The sequence below is a fragment of the Triticum aestivum genome, chromosome 2B (assembly GCF_018294505.1).
Source record: "Triticum aestivum cultivar Chinese Spring chromosome 2B, IWGSC CS RefSeq v2.1, whole genome shotgun sequence".
Lineage (NCBI taxonomy): Eukaryota > Viridiplantae > Streptophyta > Magnoliopsida > Poales > Poaceae > Triticum > Triticum aestivum.
In genome coordinates, this window is record NC_057798.1 from 139,424,242 (window position 1) to 139,437,128 (window position 12,887).

The 12,887-nt window shown below is 50.9% G+C and overlaps 2 protein-coding genes across 2 annotated transcripts; one reads left to right on the forward strand and one right to left on the reverse strand.

Annotated features, from left to right (window-relative positions):
- Positions 1-1,504: 1,504 nt before the first annotated feature.
- On the forward strand, positions 1,505-7,086 carry LOC123043911 (magnesium-chelatase subunit ChlH, chloroplastic). Its single transcript, XM_044466503.1, has 4 exons — positions 1,505-3,156; positions 3,259-3,341; positions 4,124-5,926; positions 6,031-7,086. The coding sequence occupies exons 1-4, from the start codon at positions 1,761-1,763 to the stop codon at positions 6,883-6,885; spliced, it is 4,137 nt and encodes a 1,378-aa protein (XP_044322438.1). The 5' UTR covers positions 1,505-1,760; the 3' UTR covers positions 6,886-7,086.
- Positions 7,087-7,266: 180 nt separating this feature from the next.
- On the reverse strand, positions 7,267-10,068 carry LOC123043912 (probable glycosyltransferase STELLO1). Its single transcript, XM_044466504.1, has 3 exons — positions 8,244-10,068; positions 7,979-8,105; positions 7,267-7,885 (listed from the first exon to the last, which is right to left on the reverse strand). Exons 1-3 carry the CDS (start codon positions 9,848-9,850, stop codon positions 7,409-7,411), a joined length of 2,211 nt encoding a protein of 736 aa, XP_044322439.1. The 5' UTR covers positions 9,851-10,068; the 3' UTR covers positions 7,267-7,408.
- Between the last annotated feature and the right edge of the window lie 2,819 nt (positions 10,069-12,887).

The window sequence follows — 12,887 nt, forward strand, 5'->3', positions numbered from 1 at the left end:
GTCACAACCATCCTCCTCTTCAAGATTTCTCTCCTTGCCATATCATGCCATGTTTTGGTGAGGTCGTCCATGTCATCGCGGTTCATTGACATAATCTTGTTCTCTTCGGCAAGCAACAAAGACATGGATTTGTTTTCAGCGGCGCGTGCACACTGACGGCGTGCTCACCTCCGGCGCTTGTTCTCGTGAGCCTTGGCGGCGGGGGCTGCCGGATTCTCGTCCTGCATGACCACGTTGCTCTGCCGCTTGCGGGCAGGCGCGGCGCTAGCTTGAGCGACGGCGGGGCCAACATGGCCGGCGACGAGATCCGCCCGAGGGGAAGGGACATGCGCGACCTCGACGGTGACGGGGGGCAGCTGGGAGTCGTCCATGGTGGCGAGGGACAGCCACGGAGGATGCACCGGAGTGTGCGGCGGCGGGGGCAATGGTGGCGGAGGGTGGGTGAGCGGGAAAGGGCGCGCGGAAATGTCCCTCCCACAAAATCTCGCTACGGAGGGGGGTTGCGCTCGGGTCGGCCTCCCAGCCCGTGAGACTAGAGGTCGGGGGAGAAGTTTTGCCACGCCCCGCAAAAATATTTGCGGACCGGGGCGGGATGTGGGGTCTGGTCGGGCAGGTTTTTCCGCCCTGACCTGCACTTTGGTGGTTATTTTGCAAGCCGGGGCAGGATGCGGGGTCTGCTAGAGTTGCTCTTATACCTTCACCTAGAGACACAACCTACCGAATAGAGCCGAGGCTCCGGACACTTGGCACGTTTCATCTACCACCCTAAACCGCAATGCAGCATCAAATTCTTGGCAGAGACCCGAGAATGTCGCCAAAAAAATCGAAGAAAAGGCACAACCTGCGGTCATGCGTAGCTGACGTCGACTAAGATTCATAACACGAGACCCGCCAAAACTGAAACCCCTGGCTACCATGCAGCTGCAGCTGCAGGGCAACCATCCCATTCCCGCGGCAGAAAGCCAGAGATCGCAACCTTTGTCCCATGTCTCACGGACGGACCATCGCCCGGCAGGCACAGCCCCCAAAGCCCAGCCAGCAAACCACCAAACGAACCCCTTCCACGAACCATAAAGCAAAGGCCCCACAAACATCACACACGCACGGGGACGGGCATCACCAAACCTGGAAGCATCAAACGAAAATGCACGGCCCAAGATGTGGAAAAACAAAGGAAGGAGAAACGGAATCCGCCAACGCGACGACCCACGGGAGGGTTTGCGCTGGGGGGTGCCCTTTGCGGCCGGGGTATGTGCCACGCGCAGGCCGCGAACAGCGACCGCGGGCTATCCACCCGCCTCATCGGCATCCCCCGGCGGGGCGCGCCCCGGAAATCCGCCGCGGCCAATCGCAGCGCGCGCAGCCCCGATCGCGATCCGCTTTTCTCACCCCCGTGCCCCACCGCCCCGTCACCCGCCAACGTGTGCCGCCTCCCGCCACCGGATGCCCCGGAGCACCCCGTAGCCGCTTGCCCGCCACCGTACTTGGCATCCTCCCCTTTGGCAAGAAACCTATACATTCCCGAGCTGGCACACTCTCCAGCTCGCTCCTCGCCTCCCCTTCCCCTGCTTCAGAGGGACACGACAACAGAATCCAAGAACAGAGCAAGGATCGAGAGCCACCACCCTCAGCGAAGAGACGAGGTGTAGTTGGATTGCCGCTCCATTGTCGTTGTTAAAAAATACTAGGTGCCAGTGGTAGTTTTTTATTGGCTTGGGGGGTGTGAGAGCCTGTATTATTTTATCCGGGTGGGGATAAAGATGTCGTCGCTGGTGTCCGCGCCGTTCGCCACGGCCACCGGGGCGCAGAAGAAGGCGCGCGCGCGGGCGCCGCTGCACTCGTTCCTGCTCGGCGGCCGGCGGGGGCGGCGCGCGGCGGCGGCGGCGACGATACGCTGCGCCGTGGCCGGGAACGGGCTGTTCACGCAGACCAACCCGGACGTGCGCCGCGTGGTGCCGGCGGAGCGCGGCCTGCCGCGGGTCAAGGTGGTCTACGTCGTCCTGGAGGCGCAGTACCAGTCCTCCGTCACGGCGGCGGTGATGCAGCTCAACGCCGACCCGCGCCGCGCCGCCGAGTTCGAGGTGGTGGGCTACCTCGTCGAGGAGCTGCGTGACGCGGACACGTACGCCGCCTTCTGCGACGACGTGGCGGCCGCCAACGTCTTCATCGGCTCGCTCATCTTCGTGGAGGAGCTGGCGCTCAAGGTGCGGGACGCCGTGGCGCAGCACCGGGACCGGATGGACGCCGTGCTGGTGTTCCCGTCCATGCCGGAGGTGATGCGGCTCAACAAGCTCGGCTCATTCAGCATGGCGCAGCTGGGCCAGTCCAAGAGCCCCTTCTTCCAGCTCTTCAAGCGCAACAAGAAGGACTCGAGCGGCTTCGCCGACAGCATGCTCAAGCTGGTGCGCACGCTGCCCAAGGTGCTCAAGTACCTACCCTCCGACAAGGCGCAGGACGCGCGCCTCTACATCCTCAGCCTCCAGTTCTGGCTCGGCGGCTCGCCGGACAACCTCCAGAACTTCCTCAAGATGATCGCCGTCTCCTACGTGCCCGCGCTCAAGGGCGCCGACATCAAGTACAGCGACCCCGTGCTCTTCCTCGACACCGGCATCTGGCACCCGCTCGCGCCCACCATGTACGACGACGTCAAGGAGTACCTCAACTGGTACGGCACCCGCCGCGACGCCAACGACAGGCTCAAGAACCCCGAGGCCCCCATCATCGGCCTCGTCCTGCAGAGGAGCCACATTGTCACCGGCGACGACGGCCACTACGTCGCCGTGATCATGGAGCTCGAGGCCAGGGGCGCCAAGGTCATCCCCATCTTCGCCGGCGGGCTCGACTTCTCGGGCCCCATCGAGCGGTACCTGGTCGACCCCATCACCAAGAAGCCGTTCGTGAACGCCGTGGTGTCGCTCACCGGGTTCGCGCTCGTCGGCGGGCCGGCCAGGCAGGACCACCCCAAGGCCATCGCCTCGCTGATGAAGCTCGACGTGCCGTACATCGTCGCGCTGCCGCTCGTGTTCCAGACCACGGAGGAGTGGCTCAACAGCACCTTGGGCCTTCACCCCATCCAGGTGGCGCTGCAGGTCGCGCTCCCGGAGCTCGACGGCGGCATGGAGCCCATCGTGTTCGCCGGCCGGGACCCAAGATCAGGCAAGCCACCCCTCCACCCCCTTGGCCTCTTGGTCTGATTTGTCACTTGCATCAGTGTACTTTGAGCTGAACTGGGAATGGTCTTTCTTGTGTTTGATGCAGGGAAGTCGCATGCATTGCACAAGAGGGTGGAGCAGCTCTGCACCAGAGCAATCAGATGGGCAGAACTCAAGAGGAAAACTAAGGTATGCAGCTCACATCGATCCACCTGGTTGATGTATATTTGCTAGTATCCAAATTGCACTGTTTAAGCTAAAGAGCAAAAGCTAGCCTATAAGTAGTTCTGGCGTCCATCTCTTCTTAATAAGGTATAAATAGATGAACTTATCGACATATTAGCTCAGCTAGTTCATTGCAAACTGAAAACTGGAACTGATTATTCAATTTGTGCATCAAACCTTCAACCATAGAAAAGGGGGCAGCCCGGTGCATGTAGCTCCCGCTTACGCAGGGTCCGGGGAACAGACAAACTAATCAACCATGTCATGCAAAAACTGAAATTACTCGCTCAGTTGATCAATTAACGCTTTTATCTTGCACCATTCACCCACTGAACAGTTTGTTGTACATATCAACGCCGTAAGCCTGCTAATCTGCTATGAGAACGAGATGTTAAATATATATGAAAAGTCCAATGCATCCTGGTAATGCCTATCTATCATCGCATCGAAGTTCAGTGAAAAGTAACAGCACATCACAAGGTTAAGCTAACAAATGCTAACTCACTGAACTTCTACTTACTCCTTAAAATTGAAACAAAAGATCCTTTGTGGACAAAATTTAACACTTCACTGCAGAATCTTAAACTTCAGTTATGTGATTTACTTTCCACTTCCATGTCAAATTCCTCATAATTAATTTTTTCGGGTACTCAAACTCCTCATGGGTGAAAATATTATACATGTTTCTCGGTTCTTGTATGCACACAAAACCATAAAGTAATTACCTTTTTACTTGTTTATTGTAGATGGACAAGAAGCTAGCCATCACCGTGTTCAGCTTCCCACCAGACAAGGGCAATGTGGGAACTGCAGCATACCTGAATGTCTTCAGTTCCATCTATTCTGTCCTCAAGGATCTCAAGAAGGATGGCTACAATGTCGAGGGTCTTCCAGAGACACCTGAAGAACTCATTGAGGAGGTTATTCATGATAAGGAGGCCCAGTTCAACAGCCCCAACCTCAATGTTGTTTACCGCATGAATGTGCGGGAGTACCAAGCACTCACCCCCTACGCTAACATGCTGGAGGAGAACTGGGGCAAACCACCTGGGCATCTCAACTCTGATGGTGAGAACCTCCTTGTCTATGGGAAGCAGTATGGCAACATCTTCATCGGAGTGCAGCCCACTTTTGGCTATGAAGGTGACCCAATGCGGCTTCTGTTCTCAAAGTCTGCCAGCCCTCACCATGGGTTTGCAGCATACTACACTTTTGTTGAGAAGATCTTCAAGGCAGATGCTGTTCTGCACTTCGGCACACACGGGTCCCTCGAGTTCATGCCCGGGAAACAAGTTGGAATGAGTGATGCATGCTTCCCTGATAGTCTGATTGGTAACATCCCCAACATCTACTACTATGCAGCAAACAACCCTTCAGAGGCAACAGTGGCCAAGCGTCGAAGCTATGCAAACACTATAAGCTACCTGACACCACCAGCTGAGAATGCTGGTCTGTACAAAGGGCTGAAGCAGCTGTCAGAGCTCATCGCCTCTTACCAGTCTCTCAAGGACACCGGCCGTGGCAACCAGATTGTGAGCTCAATCATCAGCACTGCAAAACAGTGTAACCTGGACAAGGATGTTGACTTGCCCGATGAAGGCGAGGAGCTCCCAGCCAATGAGCGTGACCTCGTCGTCGGGAAGGTGTATGGCAAGCTCATGGAGATAGAGTCACGGCTACTGCCATGTGGTCTGCATGTGATAGGTGAGCCACCAACTGCCGTCGAAGCTGTGGCCACATTGGTGAACATAGCTGCCCTTGACCGCCCAGAGGAGAACATATTCTCGCTGCCTGGCATTCTTGCTGCGACGGTGGGCAGGACCATTGAAGATGTCTACAGGGGCAGCGACAAGGGCATACTGGCTGATGTTGAACTCCTGAAGCAGATCACTGAAGCTTCACGAGGTGCCGTAGGTGCCTTTGTTGAGAAGACCACAAACAGCAAAGGGCAAGTTGTTAATGTTACAAACAAACTCAGTTCCATCCTTGGCTTTAGTCTCTCAGAGCCATGGGTGGAGTACCTGTCCCAAACCAAGTTCATCAGGGCGGACAGAGATAAGCTGAGGACCTTGTTTGGATTCTTGGGAGAGTGCCTGAAGCTGATTGTGGCAGACAATGAGCTGGGAGCCTTGAAGACTGCCCTTGAGGGAAGCTATGTTGAGCCTGGCCCTGGTGGTGATCCCATCCGTAACCCAAAGGTTCTCCCAACAGGGAAGAACATCCATGCTCTCGACCCGCAGTCTATCCCGACTGCAGCTGCCATGAAGAGTGCCAAGATTGTTGTGGAACGTCTGCTGGAGCGGCAAAAGGCTGACAATGGTGGCAAGTATCCTGAGACAATTGCACTTGTCTTGTGGGGCACCGACAACATCAAGACCTACGGCGAGTCACTGGCCCAGGTGATGTGGATGCTTGGTGTGGAGCCGGTTACTGATGGGCTTGGCCGTGTCAACCGTGTGGAGCCCGTCAGCATTGAGGAGCTTGGACGCCCTAGGATTGATGTCGTCGTTAACTGCTCCGGTGTGTTCAGAGATCTTTTCATCAACCAGGTATGAATTAATGCCGCCTCTGCATTTGATTTGTATATTTTGCAGATAACTAAATTATTCATCACTTAACTCATGCACTAACGTTACACATCTGACCAATGCAGATGAATCTGCTGGACCGGGCAGTAAAGATGGTTGCTGAACTAGATGAGCCAATTGAGATGAACTATGTGCGCAAGCATGCCCAGGAGCAGGCAGAGGAGCTCGGTGTCTCGGTAAGAGAGGCGGCAACAAGGATCTTCTCAAATGCATCAGGCTCTTACTCGTCGAATGTGAACTTGGCAGTGGAGAATGCATCATGGACAGATGAGAAGCAGCTCCAGGACATGTACCTGAGCCGCAAGTCTTTTGCATTTGACAGTGATGCTCCAGGGGTAGGCATGCTGGAGAAACGCAAGACATTTGAGCTTGCTCTAGCAACAGCAGATGCCACATTCCAAAACCTGGACTCCTCAGAGATCTCACTGACAGATGTCAGCCACTACTTCGACTCAGACCCGACGAAGCTGGTGCAAGGGCTGCGGAAGGATGGGCGGGCACCTTCATCGTACATAGCAGACACAACCACAGCAAATGCACAGGTGCGGACATTGTCGGAGACGGTGCGTCTTGATGCAAGGACAAAGCTACTGAACCCTAGGTGGTATGAGGGGATGATGAAGAGTGGCTATGAGGGAGTTAGAGAGATCGAGAAGCGGCTGACAAATACCGTTGGATGGAGTGCAACATCCGGGCAGGTGGACAACTGGGTTTACGAGGAAGCAAATACCACATTCATCGAAGATGAAGAGATGAGGAAGAGGCTGATGGACACTAATCCCAATTCATTCAGGAAGCTGCTTCAAACCTTCCTAGAAGCAAATGGCAGAGGCTACTGGGAGACATCAGAGGATAACTTGGAAAGGCTCAGGGAACTCTACTCGGAGGTTGAAGACAAGATCGAAGGAATTGACCGGTGAACTCATTTCACTGATCAACCAGTTCCAGCATTTGACCAAGAAAAAATTCTTCTGCCTTGCTGAGTTGAAACTTGTATAATTTGTGATTTATAAAAGTTGTAACATGCAATACAGACCATTAACAAAGAGGGTGGTTCGTTGTGAATGTAAAAAGGAAGCATGAGTAGTTCTTTTTTGGGGAATATTGATACTTTGCTGTCACATGTTCATCTACGGATATAGTAACAGAGAATGGAGTGTCATTTTTAACTGTTTTAACAAAATAACATTTGAAGTTTAGCATTCTTCATTGTTATCTTTACATTGAACTGCAACAGTCCAATAGGTAAAGGTTTCATACTAGGAAACAATGGTGTTAATGTGATCGTGTGAGACTACTGATAAGGTAAAAGTCTCTTGTTAAATTGAACTTACAACTGAAAGGGAGGATGAAGAGGAACAAAACAATAACTTTAACGATCGTAGTTTTGTTTCCCCTTCCCAACCCAAATTATACAATTTTAGTGGACTCTAGTCTCCTGGATCAGACCAACTCCAGAAGAAAAGGATCTCCTGAAGCCATGACTCTGATTAGTTTTACAAAATCAATTTCATTCTCAACCTTCATAGGGTACACAGCATGTGCTTCAGGAGTATATATCGCCGAGAAAGTGGTATCTGATGGCAAGTTTGTCCGATAAGCAAGTTTTCCCAAAGCTTTGGGTTCAAAATTGCTCGGTACATCCATTGCAAGGAACAACATGGGGACTCCAATGGTGTGATGGATGTCTAGGTTTCCGATAACTTTAACGAGGTAGGAGAAGTCACTGGTGTACCGTCGAGGTATGTAGAATATCTCACTGCTGCAATGAATTATCTTATCTTCGCCTATGCTTCTTCTGTAATTGGCTTGATGATGAACTGGAAAACTGTCAACCGCCTTTTTTACCATATTTCCTTGGTTCATAAACCATTCATTGTTATTTCCCGGTAGAGGGACATCAGACCATGATTCCTTCACCTGGTGAGAACCAGAGAAGTTAGTTTTGACAGATCAGAAAATTTGAATGTTCTATAATTCAAAAATTTCACAAACCAGGACAAGGGTATGCACCTTGTTGGTTATCCAGAGCTTGGATTTATCAGCATCCAATAAGTTCCAATAATTTAGGACCATATGATCCTGAAGGAATACAAATCCTTCAGCGCCTGCAAACCGATCAAACACCTTGGGCAAGTACCTGTGATGGGAACTTGTCAGTAATCAATTCTACAATTTTGGTATCAAGCAAATGAAGCCTCACTGGATGAAGCAACAGTAGGACTTATGGGAACATGAAGAAAATTGCAAGGTTACAGATCAGGCTGATTGAACTCACTTGTATGCATGTGCAAAGTTGCTGGATTCAACAGCGAGATCTGAATTGCCTTGCTCTGAAAGAATAACTACTGCACGGAATATCCGACCATAAAGAAGCCTCCACTCTAGTGCAGTCCGGTCCACAGGTCCGGTGCAATGCACTATAAGCACAACATCACCAAAGTGCTTCCTCCATTTTATGAGATTGCCAATCTCAGTGCTTACTTCCCCAATCTCCTCCACCCCAAGATGGACAGAGGGCAGCTTCTTGGGGCCAAACTCCTGCTTATCCCCATGACCAATGGCCGCTCTCGGGCGGTCGATCTCCAATGACATCAACCTTGGCTGCCTGTACCCGACAGCGACCAGATCTTGCAGCCACGCAGCCATGAAATGCAAATCCTTCTCCCACCAGAAACCCTCCTCCGTCATCGCATAGCTCAAATCAAGAATCCGCTCAAAGAGTGTCGGTTTCGTCGACCGCCACTCCATCAGGAAATTTATCAGCCTCCCTACATTGACATGGATATCCTTCTCATCATCGAATGGGTGAGCATGCACATTATCAGTGCGATGCACAGTCGGTGGGTAGACCACCAGTTGGCCCCCAATCTCCCATAGTATCCTCTGTGCCCAATATCCACGGATAACATCGGATGCCATCGGACTCACCGAGACCGGCAATGCAAGACCCCAGAACGCCGGTGCGTGGAACATTGTATTGAGCGAGTTGACTGGCGCCATCACGCCCTGTGGCAATGCGACCTTGGGTGCGTCTGCATCGAACTGAACATCGAAAGCCTCCATTTCCAGTGACTTCCGAGTGAGGTAGAACACGGCGTCAACATCTGGAAGACCATTGCACAGGCCCTGCTGTATGAACTGCCCACCGCCGTACACCATCGTGTAGAATTCCTCCGTGCCCACCTCCCCGGCCTTCTCCAGCGGCAGCCCCCGCGGCCAGACCGACGGCTGCCCGAAGTGCACGTACGGGTTCACCACCGTGCGGTTGGGATCGGCGTGGCTGTACTGCAGCAGAACGGAGCCGCCCCCCTGACGCTGGTCCAGATCGACGTCGAAGTGCCTGGTGAGGTTGTTGCCCGCGACGGCGTTGCGGGCGTCCGCGTCGTAGACGACGCGCGCGCCGCGCTGCACGGCGAAGAGGTACGCGGCGGCCTTGCGGGCGTGGCCGCGGGCGGGGAGGAACTCGACGGAGCGGAAGCCGAGGCGGGCCTGGTCGGCGAGGGTGAGCAGCGCGGCGCCCGGGTGGGACCAGCCGGGCGGGGTCGCCTCGTCCGCGACGGCGAGGAGCTGCCACCCGGGGAAGGCGGCCAGCGGGCGGTGGCGCTGGTGGTGGGGCGACGCGGAGAAGACGATCCAGTGGGAGGCGCGGAGGTCGGGGAGCGGGGAGGAGGGGAGCCCCGGGAGGGGCGGCACGCGGGACCAGAGGACAGATGGGTACGGGATGCGGCGGGGGACGGGGGAGGAGCGGCAGAGCGCGGACGGGGAGGCGCCGCCGTTGAAGAAGAGGAGGAGGAGGAAGGGCGCCGCCGCGAGCGCCGCGAGGAGGAGGTAGACGGCGCGCCTGGAGCTGGTGGTGGCGATGGGGGCGGCGTGAGGCGGCATTTGGGCGCGGCGGAGGGGAGGAGCTCGCGGTGGCTTTGGTGGTGGCTGGTGGGTCGGCAGTGGCGTGGGAGTCAACGCCGGCGAGCGACGCGGGGTCGCGCAGCCGGTGGGGGTGGTTCTGCCGGAGGAGGGGATTATTGCCGTTTCGGACCGGGCCTCTGCTGAGCTGTGCTGCTGGGTGGAGTGGGCAGAAAGGGCTCGACCTGTGGCATCTGGATGTGTGAGATCTGTGAGACTCTGACGACTTGACTCGTTTGAACCCCTCTCCCAAAGTACAGTAAGACGTTGATTTGTTTCTAGAATTCCTTTTGGAAAAAAAAATTGAGATAAAAATGATTGACTACTCGCTTCGTTCCATAATGTGTGTGTTACATTATGGGACAGAGGGAGTAGTTAATTGCAAGTGAGCACCCTATGCATGTGCCAGCGCGAACACAAACTCTCATGCTCTTTGATGACCGAAGCAAGCGCCACCGAGATAGAGGATTGCAGCTAGAAGATCTTATTGAAGATAACACCATTATCAAAGCAAGATCAAACATAAGAAGGATTCTTGCATGCACAAGAATAAAAATCGGGAAACCGCTACATCCTCCCCACAGCACCGAAGCGGTGGCTGAGGCCTGAGGGTGGAAGAGAGGGATTAGATCTTCGGAGCGACACTAGGGTTTAGAGTGGTGGTTACAAAAAAAAGAGGAACTCATTGTCACGTACTCTTAGTCTTATTATTTGAGAACAAAGTAACTCTTCACGAAGACTCGAAGCTCTAATTTCGGGCTTGATATCATTGCACAATGTCGTTTTTAGGATTTCCTTGACTTTTATGATTCTTAGACCGTTGAAATAGTAAAAAAACATAATTGGGGTGTCATGTAACCCTACATGATTTTTTATGTTTGATCATATTACAGGAAAAAAAATGATTTTTCAAGAGGTTTGAGTGGGGGTAGAATTCACAACAAAACGTAGTAGAAAAATCCTAGAGAAATAAAAGAAATCCATAGGATTCAATCCTACTATGAACACCATATAATTTTTTCCTAATGATTATCATCCTCTTAAACTTACATTGGAATGCTTTGATTAAAGGGAACCTTGTCATTGACTCTTTGCGTAGATAGCGCGATGGAGTTGTAATCCTATTTTCATGTGTCTCATGTGAAGTGCATGAATGGTATTGTTTCCTTAATTTAGACATGAACTCAAATTCAATTGTGAGATGCCCTGTTTATTTTGTGATGATGGCTTTTTCCCAAAACAAATTGTGATGCAATGTACAATTATAGTGTATTACATGATAATACTTCCTCCATTCCTAAATATAAGTCCTTGTAGAGATTTCAATGAAAACTACATACAAATGTATATAGACATATTTTAGAGTGTACATTCACTTATTTTGATCCGTAAGTAGTCCCAATTGAAATCTCTAAAAAGACTTATTTAGGAACGGAGGGTGTAATAATAACTTTCAACCCCTGGTAACCCCCCAAAAGTACATTCTACATTTTAAAAATAAGAAAGTTGTTCCTTTTATGTTGGAGTGCACTATTAGTTTGCTAGATTTTATGAGCAAATAAATTCAAACTTGGCATGCACAAATAAAATGGATAGAATGGCGATTAAAATAGCACGGGTGTAGCAGTGTCCACAGTTAAAGATCACGTTTGGTCATTCTTACATAAAAACATTCTCTCTCGTAAACTACACAATTCAATAGCTCATTTTTCACTTATAGTTACATCCTTTTTGAGTTTTTGGGATTGTAATTCTAAACTCGCTATGCTAGCATATTTGCATAAGGAAGGTAGTTGAGAATGGTGATACCTGTCGAGGGGTCTCCAAAGGTGGTATCACTAGCTAGTATGGTTGCCATCCCGGCGTTGGCCTAGAATGGCAGTCCCAACTCCCAACCTTCATACTGCATGTAGATTGCCATTGATGTTGATGTCATCTTGATGGACGCCATCATTGTTCTCCTGGCATATTGTTGTTGTTGAACACTCGTGTGGCAAAGCTATGTGAAGACTGGGGGAACTGTCGCCCCCATCCCCCTGGCTTTGCAAAACATAGCAATATAATGAGGAATTTGGGAGGGGGCTTAGATTGGGAAATTAAGTGATTATTACTTATGAATGTATTCACAACATTGTAAGGGAACAAAGGGGAAACTCAAGGTAGTGCGGTATAAATTAGACATGACTAATGTCTAATTATACTAAAAATCGGGTTCTACATAACAAAACTAACCTAATTCATGTGGAACATGAGTTTTAGTATAATTTTCTTGAGATAGAGCCATTCCACCCGATTCGGCATCTCCTCACCTTCTTCACTATGTGATGAATGCTTTTATCCAATCTGAAATGTAGGGGTGTCGAAATTTTGTGTAAAGGAATTAGAGTGGATATCGATGCTCCATGGGATATCCCACTTGTTATCTATTGATGATTGTATGGTTTTTGCACAAGCGTCAAGAAAAGGAGCCTAAATATTGCGGGGTGTCTTGGAAATGTGTAACAAGGGATCATGACAGTTGGTAAACAAAGATAAATCGTCTATATATTTAAGTCTAAATAGCAATGAAGAGATCAAAGATGAAATGAAGCGAGCGTTGGGAATTAGAACATAGTCACTTGAAGAAAAAAACCTAGGAATGCCAATAACCCTGGGGAGAAGTGCCACGTAATTTTTTGAGAAACTATGTACAAGAGTAAACAACCTTGATGGACGATTTTTTATGGTTCCACATGTCGAGAAGTTTTGATAAAAGTTGCAATGACAGAACTATAAAACTAGCCGCTTTAGCCTAAGAGGTTAACCACAACAACGGCAATATCCTGTTGTGGGGGAGATTGTGATAAACAAAATATGCATTGGAAGAAATGGGAAGAAATAGCACAACCGAAGAAGGCTTAAGGCATGGCTTTAGATATACTCATCTTTTCAACATAGCAATGTTAGGAAAGCAAGGGATGAGGTTAATGACAAACCCAAATTCATTAAAGGGCAACGGTAGTTTTTCTCCTCATAATAC